General features: G+C 35.9%; 1 protein-coding gene across 4 annotated transcripts in view; it reads right to left on the bottom strand.

The window, feature by feature from the left end:
- The window catches only part of PRKACB (protein kinase cAMP-activated catalytic subunit beta), a 67,640-nt gene that overhangs the window by 30,664 nt on the left and 18,007 nt on the right, over positions 1-18,969 (bottom strand). The window contains exons 1-2 of one of the 4 annotated variants that reach the window (XM_053984900.1): positions 6,066-6,178; positions 4,471-4,562 (exon numbers count right to left, since the gene is read on the bottom strand). The exons of 1 other annotated variant lie outside the window; for it this stretch is intronic. In XM_053984900.1, coding sequence (XP_053840875.1) covers positions 4,471-4,562; positions 6,066-6,100 — 127 coding nt within the window. In that variant the 5' untranslated portion in view covers positions 6,101-6,178. Of the gene's footprint in view, positions 1-4,470; positions 4,658-6,065; positions 6,179-18,969 lie in introns of those variants that run through there. 2 more of the 4 variants (XM_053984902.1, XM_053984899.1) reach the window with 2 other exon arrangements.

An 18,969-nucleotide genomic window follows, 5' to 3' on the forward strand; every position in this document is an offset into this window, starting at 1 on the left:
CCCCACATACATGATTAACTGCTCTTTCTTTTCAAAAAATCTCTGTCTCAAGTCATTTTCCAAAGCTCCAGACTATCTGTTTGAAACAAAAAGGCATCACTTTGGAAACTAGCATATTTGGGCTTTTTGAAAACAATTTTCAAAGGATATATTTTTCTAAGAAAACAAATTTACAGTCTATATATTGAAAAAAAAAAAACAACTTCCAATAATATTACAAGCAAGACTATAGCACTTCATAACTCCATTATATTCAAGGTACCTTATAATAACTAGTCACAGTGGTTTTGGAAAGCAAATACCTGCCTGATAAGTTTACTAGATCTATTACAGTATCTCATTTCAAATGAGACTCCCCTCCCTTACTTCCATGAATGACCTCAACTATTCTGCCATCCCAGCATTTAGAACACTAAAAATAATAGCAGAATAAGCTGGTTCAGATGAAATACAAAAGCCTGTTTAGATTTTTCAGGTGATGATTACAATAATTTCAGAAGGCCTCTCTGATTTGTATCAATTCACAGAAAATAATGTATTATGAGAGACACAGAAAATTAAGTGAACAGACATGTATATATTCAATTACAAAATTGACCAAATCAGATATTTCTAAAAGAAAGCTTTAAAATAAAATTTAAAACACTAAATACCAGTCATGCAAAGCAAACTGTTTAATAAAAAACTGCAAATCTTTAAGATTAATAATTTTACATAGAAACCCACAGTGAGTCGATTACAAAAACAAAGAAATCAGCAGTCGATGCAGCTCTGCAGACAAGAAAGGGAAACCTGGTAGATTTTCCCTGATTGTGAAGACGAAACAAAAAACGTGTCAAAAGGGAATAGAAAAGACTTACCATTCATGCTGAAGAGCTAGTTTTCAGAAACATATTGCTCCAAATATTAATCCAACAGTTGATGAAATATGTTAATCTCTACCAAATCAGTGCTTCAATCTCTAAATACACTTACACACTAACCAGAAAGAGAGCACACAGAATCCAGAGAGCTGCTCTTCCTTATGAGCTCCTTGTGATGCAAAAAACTACGAAGCACAAGATACCAGTAGAATATCAAAATCAATATTCAGGACACAGGTATTTGGTTTTGCTCATTAACTACTACTGTTCTGACCAATGCTACCTTTTCATGTCTAAAGCAACTCAAAATGGCAGGGGAAAAAAGCATGCAAACACCAGGAGGGTTTAAGATGTTCTCAATTATATCAAGCACTGGTTGTTTCCATGGCAACCTTAGACCAGAATTATCTGTTGACTTGTACCCAACTAGTAGTTATTCTAAAGCTTTAAGCAATTCATACAGTATGCTCTGTACATTATTTCATATTTTACATGTGTTTTTCTCTCTCTACACACACATACACAAGTAACTATTCAGCTAAATCTCTATAAATCATTCTACTGTATTTGAAAGTATACTGGTATCATTTTGAATCAGAGACCAAATGATATTCTTTTGACTGTTTATCACCCATCCACTTTCAATTTAGAGACTATGAAGATGGTAGATGCACTAGTGGTGACTCTCTTGACCATTTCAGCTCTCCAAGTTGTTGATATTCTTATGCATATTTGGAAAACGCTTTTATTGGTTCAAGAATACAAGACACACTGATCTGACTGTCTCTACATTCAAAACCAAGCAACCTCATTCTCCTTTCCTTTCGCATTTCAATTTTTCAAAGAGCAACAAGCAACTAAAAAAACAAAGCAAAGATCAAAATGTAGGTTCCATATAGTTGCAAGTGGTCACAGTCAAGACTCCTAAACAAAGAATGAAATGCATCGTTCTGATAGCTCCCATCCTGTCCCTTTCACCCTTGGGCGGTGCAGCACAACTGACCTGGTCACCAGTTCAGGCTGTACCATCACATGTGTGCTCAGTCAGCTTTTTAAAACAGATTTCGTGGCCTGTGATGCCCTTACTCACCTCTGCCCTATTGGACTCTGAGGATATTACAAAACACATTTATAATTTCATGCATCAACCAAGTATCCAAGGCAAGCTGGAGAAACTGTATGCTTTATATATCAAAACAAAGCAAAGATGTTAAATTTCAAACTCAACCACTGAAAATCCCCTAAGGCCATAGACCACATGGTAATTTATTCAAACCATAACACTGACAGCAGCGACTGACAACCCAAAGTCCACCCAAACAACCAGCAGCTCCTTCCCCTTCAGCAAACCCAGAGCTTCTGCAGAAACCGCTTGTAAAAGAAGCAGACCTGCTATTGTATTTCATTACACCAGAAGACATAAATACATTCACTTCCTTTTCAAATGGATTCTACCTGAAGCCTAAAACAACAAAAACTCTGGGAAGTCACTTTGCAATTTTTTTTCAGGAATTAGAGTGGTTTTGCCTTGAACTTCAAGAGTAATTCATGCTGTCTGCTAAGTAGCTTCACCTAAAACTTTACACTAACATTTCTAAATTGCAGTGATATTGGCAGAATCGTTGAGAATATTCAAATATCCTTCCAAGACAAACACCAGCATGTTTCTAAAACACTGCTTATTCATTAAATTTTCTGTGAAATTAACCTACAAACTGAATTCAATGACTCTAGGCAATTCTATGACATTGCACTCTTGGATATAAAAATCCCCTACAACAAAACAAAATGACCCCCAAACAAACAAACCAACCAAAATGAAATTAACAAAAAACCCCAAATACCTTGTTTCTCTTTCATGTTTTACAAACTATTTTCACAGATGATGTATTTTTCTGAAGATCTAATTAGGAGTCAGTAGTAGACAGAAATACTTCCTCCACTGTTCTCCTTTTCTTCTCTATCAGTCTGGCTACAGTGGTAGCAAAATGAGAACCTTTAAATGTGGACTCAGTTCATGGGTACCTACAGTAATTTATATTCTTTTTTTAAAAAAATAATCTAGAGATTGAAATTAGAATTTCAGGATAAAGATTCAGAAATTCATCCCCAAACCAAAGCTACATAGTCACCCACCATTCAGTTACCAGCTCAGCAACTTCAGCTCAGAAAACTGCATGCAACTGCTCTGCTCAATTACGACTTAAAATAGCATTCACAGAACAGCCATTTTCACCATGTTTATCAAGAGACACGACAGTCCATTTCCTCATCAAACATGTCACACTAGGAAGCCTGCCTTATGAAGAGGGGGAGAAAGTAGAGACTTGTACACAAACAGGTCGCAATTTGTGAGTGTCAGTAGGTCATTACCATGTTTTTTCTTCATGTTATATAAACAAAAAATGCTTCAGTGTTATTTTTTTTCAAACAGCTATTTACATAAAAAAGAACTTCTACATAAACACAAGTATGTGCCTATTTTTACCAAGCTGAAAACATTATGGAGAAGTGAAAGCTCAGAATTTATGCACTTTCATCATTTAACTTCCCAACAAAACTAGTCAATTCTTTCCTGTCTCATTTGGGAGACCTAGATTTAATCTATTTTAGATCACTGCATTAACACCTTTTTGTTTCCATGTTTACTGTTATCCTCTGAGAACAGATTCACTCCCTACCCATAAAATATTTTAAATTTCATTTAAATTTAAATTATATAAGAAGTATAAATGCTGATTTTCTTCATGGTAATATTGTGATGCTAAGAATTTCCAACATGGCCTATCTTCAACTGAAATAATTGTGCTATCTCAAATCCATCAATGAATCTGAAATTTGGAACGAAATTATCATAAATTACCATATTGTAACATTTTAAAATGAGTATTTAACCAGAGACAAGTATTGCTTTGCAAAATACTACACAGCTTTAAAATTATAAAGAAAATCAAATGCCAATTTATTTAGATTCTGATTTTTTGAAATCTCTTTTATTACTCAAAATACAACCATGAAAAATTTTAATCCAAATAATACTGTAAACTGTTCACTAATTAAGAAGTTAAAGCTAATCAGCATTCCCACACTAATTTAATATGTAATAGTTAAAATCAAACTCAATTTTATATTGTTTACCACTATATAGAACATTTCTGATGTATATATCCCTTAAAATAAAACTATGAATGATGAACATCCCTTTAATTAGAATTTTAATCCGCACGGCAATGTCTGCCTATTTTGAAGTTTAAACATTCTAGTCTTTAGTTAGAGTCTTCTATTTCTGCTGAACTCACTGACTTAATTTGAAAATGAAATAAGTAATTTAGAAGTAAGAAGTGGGGTGGGGGCTTGCCAAAAGAAGTCAACTGTGCTTTGAAAGAAAAAGGAACGCAGGATGAATTCTCCTGCCAGCCACCAGTCCATGAAGCAGCCCCCATCTCCCCCTGCCTGATGCAATATGCTCTTCTTCCCATGAATACCTTTAGGTAATGAATTACAAAACTGCCCCAGAACGTATCACAGGTCAGTGTTCACACTTCATTCCCGAGGCAAACTGAAGAGCAAACACGTATAAAAGAAACAAACCCCTCCCCACACTTACTTGATGCGTCCCACTGGACAGTGAACTCAGAGCACTGCTGGCTCTCATTTTCCAGAGCCGCTCTCTGCTCATGCGCACCATTCTTGGAGTGCCTATGGAAGAGGCGGTTAGCAAACCCTTCCAGTCTCTGCAGCGCCGTGGCCGTCCCCGTGCCCTGGCTACAAGGGACCTCCTTGTACCCTGCCATCTACACACACCAGTGACTCTCACCAAAGCAAAAGAGAAAACATCTAAAGGGAGCTGGACAACCCAGCGCCACTAAGAGCTATGCATGTGTCGAGCTTCCTGCCTGCAGTGTTTGCTAACCACGACTCTCTTCTACTTCCTGTTAAGGAAAGCTCTATGATGTACTGGTTTATACAGCGAAAAGTTTCTTTTCATGTAAATTAAAAAGTGTTTTGTTTTTTAAACAACAAACAACCAATAATTTCTCTAGTATGTGCTCTCATAGCTTTTTAATGCATTACACTTCATACTTAAGTATAAATTTTATATTAAGAGTACAACAAACAACCTGTTCAGAAGTAAAGATTAGAAAGTAGATAGGTATTTTTTTTAATTTACCACAACCTCACGTGAAAAAAACCCAAAAGTAACTATTCTGCAGTTCCTCTCCTGTTATTAAGATGGAGTACCACATTATCACAGTAAACATAACCAGCTGGAATCTAATCATTAGTACTCTCATGCTTTCAACTAATCAACTTCCTAAGCAAGGAAGTTACTGGCAAACACTACTGAACAAACTTATTTTATTACTGAAGGAAGATAAAACTTATTATTTTACTCCTTTGTGGATAAAATCAGTGAAGAAGTTGAATTGTATTGCACATTTAAACACAACTGCATTGTACTTTTTCAAACTGGGCGCTACTTTGTGAATGAACCAAACACATTTAACTTTTTGCTGATAAGATTTCATTCTTTCACAAGAAATCTTAGTATTTTCAACTGTGGAGTAAGTTTAGAAAGTGTAGCTTTTAGTGGCACAAAATATAAGGAAAAGAAACTGAAAGCTGTATTTAACATCATAATTGCAAATTATGTAATTTTGCGTGCTTACAATGGGTAATACTAAATATTTGTTTTTGTGAAAATGGAAACACATATTTCTGCACATCTATAATGTGGCTTCTTAAAACTTTAGGCTATTCTTAAGAAAGATTGAAATATGTTTTCTACAATCTGTCTCCTGTCTTACAGTCAACACGTGTTAAAGACATATCTCTCATTTTTCACCACCATACTTCTCACTGCATAGTTTTCAAATGTCAGCAGATACCCACCCTTGGACATTATATAACCATTTCATAACAGCCCTGTGCCTCAGAAAAAAACCCTCATGCTGACAAAGTGTCCATGACAGTGCTAAAACAATAAAAATGCCAACAGACAGATTTTACAAATTCGGCTATGTTCTTCCTCATGGGCACTGCTACACTTGTGATTGGCCTCAGCCAGCACAACCCATTACATTTCCAGACTCTACACAAAACCCAGGAATGCCCTGTGCTTGCAGGCTCCGGATACTCTGGAAATGTAACTTCTTTCTCCAGCCCCTGATCAAAATTTGGAACAATTGTGTAAATGCCTACATTCTGCACAGCCATCTGCTAATTTGGGTGAGCATCAGCTAAGGCAGCGGTGCCCAGGCTGCTCTTCCATCAGGGTCTGCTGCTGCAACCTTCCCTGGATGCCATCTCATGCCTTCCAGCCTTTCACCTGCTCTGTTCCAAGACCAACTATGACATCCACAACATCCCATTGGTTCAAGGCTCTGCTGCCAGAAACAAGAGGTAGTGAAGATCAGGAGGATCTGTTTGCCTTACCAGGGGTCACAAATAGGCAGAGGGGATATATTACATGCCATATATAACCCAACACTTTAAAACAGAGTAAGGCCATGCACTTCCCATACAACAGTATAAAAAATATTTAAGACAACATCAAGATGCTTACTCCCTCCAAGGTGATCTTTCTGGAGCTGAAGAGCCTCTCTGGAATTGTACAGATGTGCTCCCCCTGTACCTCACTGCAAGTCTTTGGGCACTGAGAGAATCCTTCCAAGAGACTCATATTCTCTCTAACCTTGGCTGTTTTCTCCAGTAAACAAGGCTACCTGGTGTGATGGTGTGCTTATCTTGTCTCTCTGCTCTCCCACGGTTCTGAGCCATTAAAACAACACTGTGTTCTCTTATCTTTCACACAGGTCTTCAACTAAACCATTTTGTTTCCCTGATCTAAAAGACAATAATTTACAAAAGTCACATTACACAAGTTACAGTCTGCCAGCCATGTCAAGTCCATGGAGAGATGTGGAAACTGCCACAGAGCAACTCTGCCCACCAAAATTGAGAGCTCTTAATGCACCCAAATGTCTAAACTGGACACTTGAGGCAGGGGACAAAAATAAGAATCATAAATACTCATACTCTGACATCACAGAAGTAGTTTAAGTGAAAACACGTTACCAAAAGGAAATTCTTAGAAGAAATCCTAAGCGAAAGCCTGAATTTTCCTGAATTTTATGAACTACTGCCAGTGTACACAGTTACAGAAGTTTCTGCACACATAAAATATGAAAAGAAAGTGCTGGTCACATTTTCACAGATAGTAACACACTTTCCTAATCTAGGAAATTCTTGGCATTGATTGGCATTGCCCAATGACAAAATAAAAAACTACCATATAGACCCACATCTCACATGGCTTTCAATGTCTTCAAACGAAGTCCATGATTTTTAAAGGTGGAACTTCCTATTTCCACTTACTTAATCTTTCATCTTATTGACACACTGATCTTCTAATTAATTACAGCAAGTAAATTATATGCTATATAGGAAGAAGAGAATGCAAGAAAGAATTTGAAATTCCTGTTCTGTAAGAGACAACGAACTTCCAGTTTTTTGCAGCCAAAGTCAACACTCAACTGTTAATTTTCTTCAGAAATTTTATTTTTGCTATCTTCCTACCACCACATTTTGGCAAAATTTTAAAACACATTAAAAAACTCAGAGCAATAACATTCAACAAGTAACGTAAAACCGAGACATTATATTGCATGTACAAATTCTGGTATTTTGATAAACAGTATTTCAGCAAAACTCTCCTACAACTTTATTAAAAGCAACATCATGATGATAGTCAAGGACAAAGTCTAACACAGTGGTCCTCTAAGCTGATAAAGGCAACAAAGCCATTTATATTTTCCTGATGGCCAGCCTATTGGTTAGGGAGATTTCCCAGGGGCTGATGCCCTGTGGCATGTTACAACACACAGCATTATAACCCAGCCACAGATCTTCCAGTTCCTTGCTGAAAAAGAATCTACAGGGTAGCTACATGGATAATTTATTTTTAATAATCTCAATTTCTAAGAAGAAACTCTCCTGTACCGGTCAAGCCTTAGAAATGAAGGATTAAGAATGAGAGAACACTCCTCTCCTCAAAGGACCCAGATGGTTGAGTAACAGCATGTTACCATGTGTTGTAACTTTACTTGGAAATCGTTTGAAATATTTTTAAAGGATAATGTGTGCATTTTGCTATATTCAGGCAAAGCAGGACTGTACAAATAACACCATTCTTTAGTGTTTAATGAAGGTTAACCCTGAGAATCTTGCAATCAAGAACAAGAGTTTTTAAGACAATTAAATCTATTCCTTGTCAGGACCTAGAAAAATGGGTTTACAATACAAATCAAATTTCAGATCACCTCTAGCTAAATAAAATTTAGGTTTTAATTCCTTAATATCTTGAAACGGTATTTTTCTGGTTTCATGTTCTATTTCTCTAAATAAAACCACTATTTTCTACCTTCTTTTAAATATGAAACATATTTTAAATTTAAATATTTATTTTTTTCACAGGCCTCTATCTGCATTAAAGAGACATACTGGAACATTTTCAGCAAATTTTTTTTGTAATCAATGGAAAAAATAATTTATACCTTATAAATGACTAATTAAGAACTTATTTTTCCTAGAGGTTAAAGAAAATTTGTTTATTTGCTTTTAAAATTGATGACTTGATGAAACACATTTTCTCCTTTATGCATCACTTATTTCAAGAATGAAAGATGAAAATCCAACTTCAGCATTTAATATTTATTAAAAAGGAATGAACAATTACTTGAAACAAAGTACTACTGAAGGATCCTCCATTTTTAAGAGCTTGGGGATCTTGCCAAATTTTGCTGGTCTCTTACTGACCAATAAGGTATTTGTAAGTTGAAAGACACAGCCAACAAATTTCATAAAATGAAAAGAATGTAAGTGTCTAATTTTGAATTTGAAAATAAAAGCTTCTAAGCACTTAATGACTCTCGAATTTTTTACACTATATATACTAAAAAACCTGGAGTGTCTGTGCTATAAGCCTTAGGCAATAAGTGTGGCATTTTTCTAGTTGTTATATAAACCTTGAGAGAAAAGGATGTAAAACAAAGCATACAGATAGCCCTTTTGTCACTTAAAAACCCCCCTACATTTTCATCCGAAATTATGTAATTGAAGACAATCCATTTTGAGTCTTGCCAGGCATGCATATTTCAGAAGGAATTATGGGTAGAGAGACAAAAAAAGGCTCTTGAAAAAGCAGATGTGTTTTGATTTTCACTGTACATCCAGCACTATTCCACTGGGTTGCATTTCTTCTTAAACACACGGAAGGAGGAGCAGTATTTGCTCACAGCTTACAGCTTTAATGGCTCTCCATTTTGAAACAAAGATTTTTCAAAACATACATAAAGAAAATAAACACAATCAGGAACCTCATTGTTTAATAAAACCCAAGAAAGCAAACCCATACAGTTTTAGTGTGCCTCTATGCCTACGTTTTTTCTAACAAGGTTAACCCTTCCTAGAGAGTCCCTCCGAGAGCTGCACCGAGGCTGGGACTGCAGCACTGCTATAAATAGGACCGCCAGGAGGAAGTTGTTGCTATGGAAACACTAGTCATATTTCTATTTTGACTCCATAGGTCTCTGCTGGCATCTACTGTACACCAGTTTAACTGCAGCACACATTTAATACCTTCTCATCAGGAAGCATTAACTTAAGCTCACATGGTCAAACAGCATCATTTGCTTGTTAATCATGATCATACAAAATGAATAAAAAAAAAAATAAATGAGAACTCGGAGTAAAAAAAGAAATAAAACCGTCAAATTCAGGATCTGATTTTTCAAATGTAAGCTAGAAGTTCTTACTCTTCCACAAGTTTTCTTGTCATAATTTGACAAATTCATCATCTAAGATGTTGTGATTCATGTATGTATTGTGGACACATACCATGGCAGCAGATCAAGTTTCCTCATTTCTACCAACACATTACCTGGTCTTTTTGAAATCAAACACCTTGTAGTCACAGTCCCAAATCTAGCACTGACAAGAAGGGGACAGAGAACTCTCTCAGTACAAATGGCAAATCTTCAACCAAACTATCCAATTTGCCAAAGACAACTGGATTTCTCTCCTAAGACCATGCCTGTCCACCTCCTGCTCCACGCCTGTCTCACAGCTTCCTTCAAGGTGCTGTGCTCACTGACACTGGCCAATATGACAGCTCGGACTGCAAGATCGACCTTGGCTGAATTTGAATAAAAATTACACAATTGCTCCACAGTAAAACAAAGGTTAGCCAGGAACCATCTTTGAAACAGCTGTTTCCACATAAGTACAGGAGATCCGAAAGTACTGGTGAACTCTGCTTGGTATCCATGCCCTCCAAATCACACACTGCTCAAATAACCTTCTGTACTTACTTCCTAGCACAATTTACGAAAGCTTGACAGCCAATCAGAAGTTTTGTACTGTTATTTTGCAGCCAAAGAGAAAGTACCTATGTAAGTGGTTTTTGTTGTATTTACACAAAATAGTAGTCTGCCAGGACTAAGCTGTTTTTGCTTTTGAACCAATGAGGTCTAGAAAAAACATACAAGTATATGGACTTTTAAAATTAAAATCCAAGGTTAAACTGTGAAGCGATTTAGCATGAACTCAGTTGCTCTGATTCTCTGAAAAACCTAACAGCAAATAAAGGTTTTGGTCTACTTAATTTACATCAGACTAATTACTACTGTTGATTAATATTGAGCATTAATGGGTTATTGATCCAAAATGAGTAAGATGAAGTTCCTGAATTAGAAGAACCATGTAGACATTTTGCTCAGTATCTGACTGGGCTCAAGGAGAAGCTCCCTGCTTCCATTCTGGCCATTCTCCATCAGAACAAGGATGCTGAAGATCTGGCTCTCACAGGAACCGTAAAGGCTCCTGCAGGTATGAAGCTGCTGTGGAGAAGATCTTGGCTACAGGAAACTTTGGGTAGAGGAGCTCTCCCTTTTCCAAAATCTACAGGTTTAGTCTATCCTTCCTTGATTTAGCTACTTAGTCAAAGGAACTTGTAAGGAACTGCTCCATACGAGGCACACTTAGTTTTGAAAACTCCTTCCTAGGACACATTAAGCATTATGTGTCCAGAATCAGAGTGGCACACATAACAAATTGTTATTAACCCTGAGAGATCTGGAGTCATATTCACAGATAGTTTTTGATGCAGGATAATGGGAGGAAGGAAGAGAAAAGACAGCAGTAAAATGTTCACCTAAACTGAAGTCTTGTAGGCAAAAATTATTCCCTATATTAGCAGCTACACTTCACTATCAGATCTGTACTGTACAGTAAAAGATCAGAATACTAAATACTAGAGTAACCAGATACATTTTAGTAACACTTTCAGGAAGCCAATCTGCATTTTAAATCACCAGGACACTTCCTAAGGGGAAAAAATAACTCAAATGACTCCACCTTGAGGTAAGTATTTTAAATTCATACCTTTGTTTTCCTCCAAAACTGGAACATTCCCTGATTATATGACACTTAGGTTCAATTAGAAAAATATCCAAATAAGAAAGAAAGCAAACCCAAAGTAACTCTATTAAAAGGGATAGTGCCTTTTCATAGACTGAAGGAGTAGAGAGTGCAACTGAGAATACAGTAGTGCCTTTCATGGAGTACAGTCTGAAGTACAAAACATTTGTGCTGCAGAGATGCACTCACCACTACACAGCCCCTGTATTCCAGTGCCTCACCAGACTGCAGGCTGCCCTAGAGGGTCCTGGTCCCTCCTCTCCCACCAGCCTGCTCAGCTTCAGATACCCCACAAAACAGAGGAACAAGTGAAGCACTCACTGTCCCCCACAGCAGCTAGAGTGGAACACGGGCATTAAACCCTGAAAAGTAGAGAGGATGCTGCTGGCCACAGGACAAGAGGCTGCAGAACGTGTAAGAAGGCATTTCAGAGTTCACCAAACACACCTTGTGCTAAATGAGTGGAATCTCAACTGCAGGAACTTGCACGACTGCAGAGGCATCAGAAGCACAGCTCAGAAAACAAGACTTCTCTATATACTATGAGGTTAATTACACCGTGTTTACAAAATATAGGTTAGTCTGCACTTAAACAGAGTAACAAATGCCATCTGCTGGTTTAAGACCAAATAAAGCATGAGGTACAAAAACTACAATACTGAACAGAAAATTTTGGAAGTACTCAGCTATTCATCTGTAATATGTTGTACAAACACAACTGAATATCTCAGATTTTTTAGACGGGAAATAATTCACACACCAACCTTTTAATTACTGGCTATTTTTCTTAGTGAAGCAGCAATGAAGTTCACAGATTGTACTTTTTTCCCTATTTGTGATGGGTTTTAATTTAAAAATTCTAATTTATAACGAGTTTATTTCACATAAGGTGAATTTACTTATTATTAGTCTGAATATATTCTTAAATAGTATTTACATAACAGAAATAACTTACCAAGTTAAAAAACTTCTTAAAATTAAGCATTTGCCTTTAGCTATTTATTAAATACAATTACCAGTAAACGACAGGACTTTCTTTCTCAGTCCACATTACCTTGTGGCATTCCCAAGTTTTACTTCACAACAAATGCCAAAAACAACTAAAGCTTGGACAGGTACAATGGTAAAAGATATCTTTCACTCTTATATTTACAAAGAATGAGATAAACACATGACTACTGATTGTATTAAACTCCTATATTTAATTTGCTTTTATATTTGTTTAAAAGCACAGGAAACAGAAAGCACTTTCCAGGAAAGAAACACTACATGATTAAATCCATAGTGTTTCTTTTCTTTTTTGTGGATTAAACACACCAATCTTTGTAATTCTCTGAAGAATTGTTTGAACAAAGTCAAACAATTCACATGGCATGCCAGCTCCACATGCAATATGAATGTGAGCAAAGATACAATTCCTTAATACTCTATCCTCAACCTTTCAATTGTATTTTCCCTTTTCAAAGCAGCATGATCAAAGATTTAAAAAAAAAAAAATCAAAAGAAACTAGTGATTCCTTCACCAGCTTATAGAGAATAAGTTACAAGCTGTGCTGAACATAACATTTTTACTTATTTTTAGTGGAAAATGAGTGCTTGATAATACATAACATTTTTTTTTTCTGAGAAGTTTAGCAATTCTACATTTTGTTTAAAAAGCAAATATTTTCTTTCTAAGAAAAAGGTTTTTGTTTTGCTGGCTACCTGTAATACAGCTCACTCCATTGGATTTCACAAAGAATAAACTCTTCCATAGTAATACTATTTAAATAAAATAATGAAATAGTTTTAAATTAAGTATAATATAAACTTTTAACTGACAGGTCAACCACAGTAAATCGCCTTGAAGCTACTTTTTAATTAGACACAAGAATATCCATTAGTTGAAATTGTATTTACCTTTTATTTTCTCTAAAGAGAAAGAAGAACAAAGAGTAATTAAAAATGCATTGTGAAAATCACTGTATTTCATACTGTGAATTGCCACTAAAAGCATCTTCTCAAAGCAGTGACAATCAACCCCATACCCTCCTGAGCAAGGATACTGTGACTCTTGTGTACCACCGTGTGCTTCAGCACACACCTGCACTGCAGACTGCACACAGGGAGAGCAGATCCTTTGCCAAACAGGCTTCACCATCTAGGGCCTTCCTGCTAATAGCTGGCAATGTCATCCTTCATCTGGCAGTGGTCACATCATAGGATAGGCCATCCTAATCATGACTACTCCAAAATAAAGAACATGTCTTGACTTTGAAGTCCATCTCATGATAGCATCGTACAGGCCCTTCTTATTTCTGGGAAATAAAAATCTCTCTAATTTAGCAGAGCTGGAAGACATCTCTTGAGTTTTTATCTTAATTTACTTGAACCATTTTGAGAAAAAATGCTTAAAAGTTTGTAACTAGCCAGAGGCTTCATTTCTTCCTCCTGGAAGAACAAACATGTTTCACTGGGAGCTAGTCTCAGATGCACATAGCTCTTCCTAACAAGCTCAATACAGAATTGTTATTTCTGGGAGTCACATGGCATGTGGGAAGGTTCTGGTTTTCTTCCAATTCCTCTGAAATTAAAATCTACCCAAGAAAGCTGCCAACTGCCAAAATGAGGTAACAGTAGCACTACATTGGGCAATTTTTCTAAACTTATTTCCACTATAAGATCCACCTTCCTCCACTCTAGAGAGGGTGGGTGGAAGGAAACACATGGCATCCCATTTAAGTGAAGTATCAAAATAATGAACTTAGTAATTGCAGTAACTGAGCCCTCTCCTCACCTTTCTAATACAATAAAAAGCCCATCTAACAAAAAAAAAAGCCCATCCCTTAAACTACAAGAAATAAAAGCCTAAATGAATACTTATCTGAAATGAAAATGAGTGCTTACATATTATTATTATGTAACATATGACAGTTACATTCCTTTGTCTCTGTGAAGTTGACACTTTCAGAAGAAAATATCAGCTTCATTTAGCAGCCAAATAAGGCAAAGTATTATTGTAATTTCTGAAAACACTGCTGATACATGATTTTTCTGTAAAGTTGTGTAAGGTTAACAATGCATTTATGCATTGCTGGAAAACTTGCAGCCTCATTGCCATTCATGCTAAACACCAAGTTTATCTTCCTTCCTTGCTGTAAGGAAAAACAGGTACATACATACTCACACTAAGAAACAGGAGAGAAAGGCTGATATTCTGGGTACAAATTTTGTTCTACTTAAAGCATCCAGTTCAAGGAATATAGATAAGAAAAGCATACTTTCAGAAGATTTGCAAACAAAATCGTACTAACAACCCTAACAACAAAATGCTTGCAGTCACCTAGAATAGGAATGAAAATAGCAGGGCAGCAAACTCAGCATGAACCTTTAACTCTCCTCCTTTTCTACAAAGACAAATTCTTCTAAATACTATTTAAAAATGTAATTCATGTCTCTAGGTAAATATTTTTATTCTGAATATCATATATGAACATCATTAGATGAATATATATATTACACAGTATTTTGAAAACCTTCCCCTCCTCCTTCCTCTCATTTGGACAGTTTTTTGTTGAAATTATTTGTTTCATTCCCTTAAAGGAGTGAACACACATCTAGAGATACAATTACCAGACACAGGACTGGACACAGCCACCTAAAAGACAAGAGGCCACTTATTCATGTCCTGGGCAGTGCTGTGGAGGCTGAGCTCAGATGTTCTCTCTGCCTTTCTTCATAGAATTCTTTTGCACCTATGGTTTTGCAAATACCTCTTTGATGTAATTCTGTTCCACATGTTATACATTCAAGTATTTTTCAGTTCAGCCTGACTGCTCAATATGCCAAAATTTCTAATCATACATTCCATCTGTTCTCATTAATTTATATAGTCTAAAAATAATAGGTAGCCTGAAATTCAACAGAAAACTCAGACATACACACGGAAACAATTTCAAATAAAATTGACTGGTTTTTGTTTAAATTAAGACTTATTTTGCTGTTTCATGCTTAAACTGGCATCCTCAAGTTCAAGCATTGTTGTTAACTTTTTTTTTGCATCAGACAAGAAGATGTATTAATATCACACTTTTGACAGTAAACAACATAAATTAGCTGATATATTAAAAATTAAGAGAATTATAAGTACACATAAAAAAAGACACATTTAATAAAGTCTGATTTTTTTTCCTAAATCAAATAAACCGCAAATTAAGGCCTCCTGAGAAAACATATTAAGTGAAATATTTACACCAGCAACTTTAACCATTGCTAAAACAGGTTAAAATATGAAAGATAAAGGAAATTACACTTGCTTCTTTGCTTACAAGTAATTAGTGAGCCATTAAAACACAGTTTAAAATGAAAATATTCTTTTCTCTGCCAGTAAGTGTCCGCTTCAGGAACAACTATGACACAAGCATGGGGAACATAACAGTATTAGACTATACCAGAATGTCACCAACACTCGGTGAAAAATTAGAATTTCACAACAGAACAGGGGGGAGGAAAGGCAAAAAAAAAGTAGAGGAAGGGCTAACAGGCAAATAATTGAGAACTGATGCAAGACTGCATTAGGGAGCTGGCACAGGGCAGAGGTAAAATTGAAACAAGGATCGGAGGAAGGACAGAGTGAGAGCTTTGCATCTGAAACCACTATGGTGAGTGAAGACAAAACCTGAGCTTGAGGGTAAGTTAAAGAGCAGGAAAAGGCATCTTCACCAGCAGTCTCAAACAATTAGAAGAGTTTTACTGTCTCATGTTATTAATAAAATAAAGTTGTACAATGCAAGGCTCCAAGAGTGTAGCGTAGGCAAATTTTTTTTCTAGATAAAAAGGTCTGGCGTATCACTGTACATGGAGAAGAAACTAGCCTAACCCCTTGCTGCCCCAGTTTTTCAGCCATTTAAATTTAAAGAACAATATTCCATGTCTCTATACAACTTCACACTTAATTCTCTTTCAGACATTCATTTTAGAAGGTGAAAGGCCAAAAACTGATTTAACACAATCTTATTATCTCAACTCTTTTTCAGTTCTCAAACTGAAATGGAAGCTTAATTTAGTTACTGAGTGCCAACTCGGCATAAAGGAAAGATGAAACACACGCATCTTTAATATTCTTCAGTATTTTAGCAACTTAGGACTTGGCTATAACTGATTTAGGAAATGAATACCAAACTACAGATACACTTTGGGCATTCTAAGAAAACTCCTCAAACACTCATGTTTGCTAGATTTTGTTTTGCTATCCTTCATTTTCATCTGATGTTGCTACAGATACTGATTGAGACATTTAAGCTGTAAAACTTACTGGATGCAGCATCATTAATATGTTTTATTCTTCATATGAAATAACAAAAAAAAAAAAATAATCTGACCTTGGGGTGTGATCTCTTCAGCCAGAGCCAAGACTGCAGCATGAAAATTGACTTCAGAAAAGCACTTCTGCTCCTTGGCTCACAGGCTAAGCAATCAAAACATCCAAAGTTTATCATGGATTGCATAGATCACCTAAGGTTACTCCCCTGGACCCCAAATTATGATGCAGCTCAGACTGCAAAAATAATTAATATTCCTTTATGATGTGTTTAACGTTAAATACTGGTATCTATGGTGCTGCTTGTCATTGGTATTTTTGTCTTTGTAACTTTCAGACTGAATTACTACAAGTGGCAATTACACACATTTATGCTCAAAGGCCCAGCCACAATCAGTGTACAACAGCACTGCATGCTCTGACAGAGCCATGGAATCAACAGTTTAGTAACATTTCACCTGCTCTCCTAAGACTCATCTGTTGCATTCTACAGCTGCCTTCAACCTAGAAATGACTAAAATTCTTTATTGCCTTGGGGACTCTTTCTTTATCCACTTTCATGACTGCGATGATTTGGTGAGGCAAGATCTAACATGTAACTCAGACCATGTGCAGTGGGGATAAAGAGATCCCGATTGGCCATTACAAAATAAATATTAACCTAAACATCAATTCTGAGCCATGACGCCATGACTGCAGAGTAAGAAAGGTAAAGACTGTTTACTTTCCAATAGTTGGCATATTTTTAAAATGAGGCTTGTTTTTAATAAGAGATTAATAAGTTTTGAGAAGCCTGTCACTTATAAGGAAACAAACATTTTTTCTTTGGTATTGAACTTAGGTTCACAGAGAAAACAATTTCAAAACAAAATACTGTTAATATGATTCTGAGCTCATGACTTTCAGCATAAATTTCATTTTCCCTTGCAGTATCTGAACATTTTCTGAACTGAAATGAAGAAGATGAAGTTTCCCCAGCTTATTTATTTTGAAGAAGAGTTTACACAATTCACCTGACTTTATTTCAGTGTTTTTTAATTAACAAACATAAAAGCTTGAAACATGGCCAGAAAGACGAACGGCTACTCCAGGATCCCATTAGGAGGCACTTTACCCAGGAGCACATGGGAAACCTGCCCTGCAATAGAAGCCAAAAGTTTGCAAAGTACTTTCCCAGAGTCCATTTAGGTTTAAAAATAGAAATGTAGTATTATGATACAGCAGTCACATGTGGTACATTTGATCTATTTTGAGCTAAAATTAATAAGCACTTTGAGAACGTGAAGTAAATTGATATACTAATTGCCATAAAATAAGGTATAGTTTTCTCTCTGTAACAGACTGCCAATTTAGATGTATGACTGGCAAAAAATGAAGATACACATTATTTTAAGTTACTACAAGTGTTACTACAAGCCTAGGGTAATTATAAGAAGTCACTTCACTGTATTGCTGTATGCCTAGGTCTTCTAAAGAGTTAATTGTTAAATTAATATTTGCAGTTATTTGCCAGTTTACAGATGAAAGGTGCTTAATAGTGCCAACTAATTTTAAAAGCTAATTATTTTCCCAAAATAATTTCCCTATTTTTTTCCCTATACTTCCCCTAACAGAAATTCAGAAATGGTTAAAAGCAATAGGACTGTTAAGCCTGATTGCATGGCCTCTGCCTTGTTTTTCTGGAACATCGCGAATGAGAAGTAAGGATTTAGACAATCATATGACTCCCAAGTTTAACAGCCCAGATTTTCAGTGCATCAAGCCTAAGTAGGAAGGTCAACAAATACTGCAGTTTGACCTCGGATAAGAGCTGAATAGTATCTACAAACAATTTTCATACCGTGATACCAGAGCATGACACATTTCTGCTATTCCTACAAAACACTGATGGGTGGGCTTCTAATGACATTTTTAGGAGTACTTCTGAGTTCAGAAAAAACTCCCTAAGAGTTCCAGAGAGCAAAGGCTTATCACAATACCTATTCCCTTCTCATGATCCCAAATTGTCTTTCTTAAACTTGATATAATATTTATACAGATTGATTTCTTCCCAAAATGTTTAATAAATTTCTCTAACTTGAACATAAAAATATGCAAACTACAAACTATGTTACTGAAAAAACTACCTTATTATCTCTTAGCTTTATTGTATTCTAAAAAATAATAACCAGGAATTCAAGTGATACTGGATAAAGTCAACTAAACTGCTATCAACCTGTTGTCATACCAATTATGAATGTTTACGAATAAAGACAATAACTGACTAGTAAAATTGACTGCCTTTCCATAGGAAGACATTTACAAATCAAACCATATAAACAAGTACTT

The sequence above is a fragment of the Vidua macroura genome, chromosome 9 (genome assembly GCF_024509145.1).
Source record: "Vidua macroura isolate BioBank_ID:100142 chromosome 9, ASM2450914v1, whole genome shotgun sequence".
Lineage (NCBI taxonomy): Eukaryota > Metazoa > Chordata > Aves > Passeriformes > Viduidae > Vidua > Vidua macroura.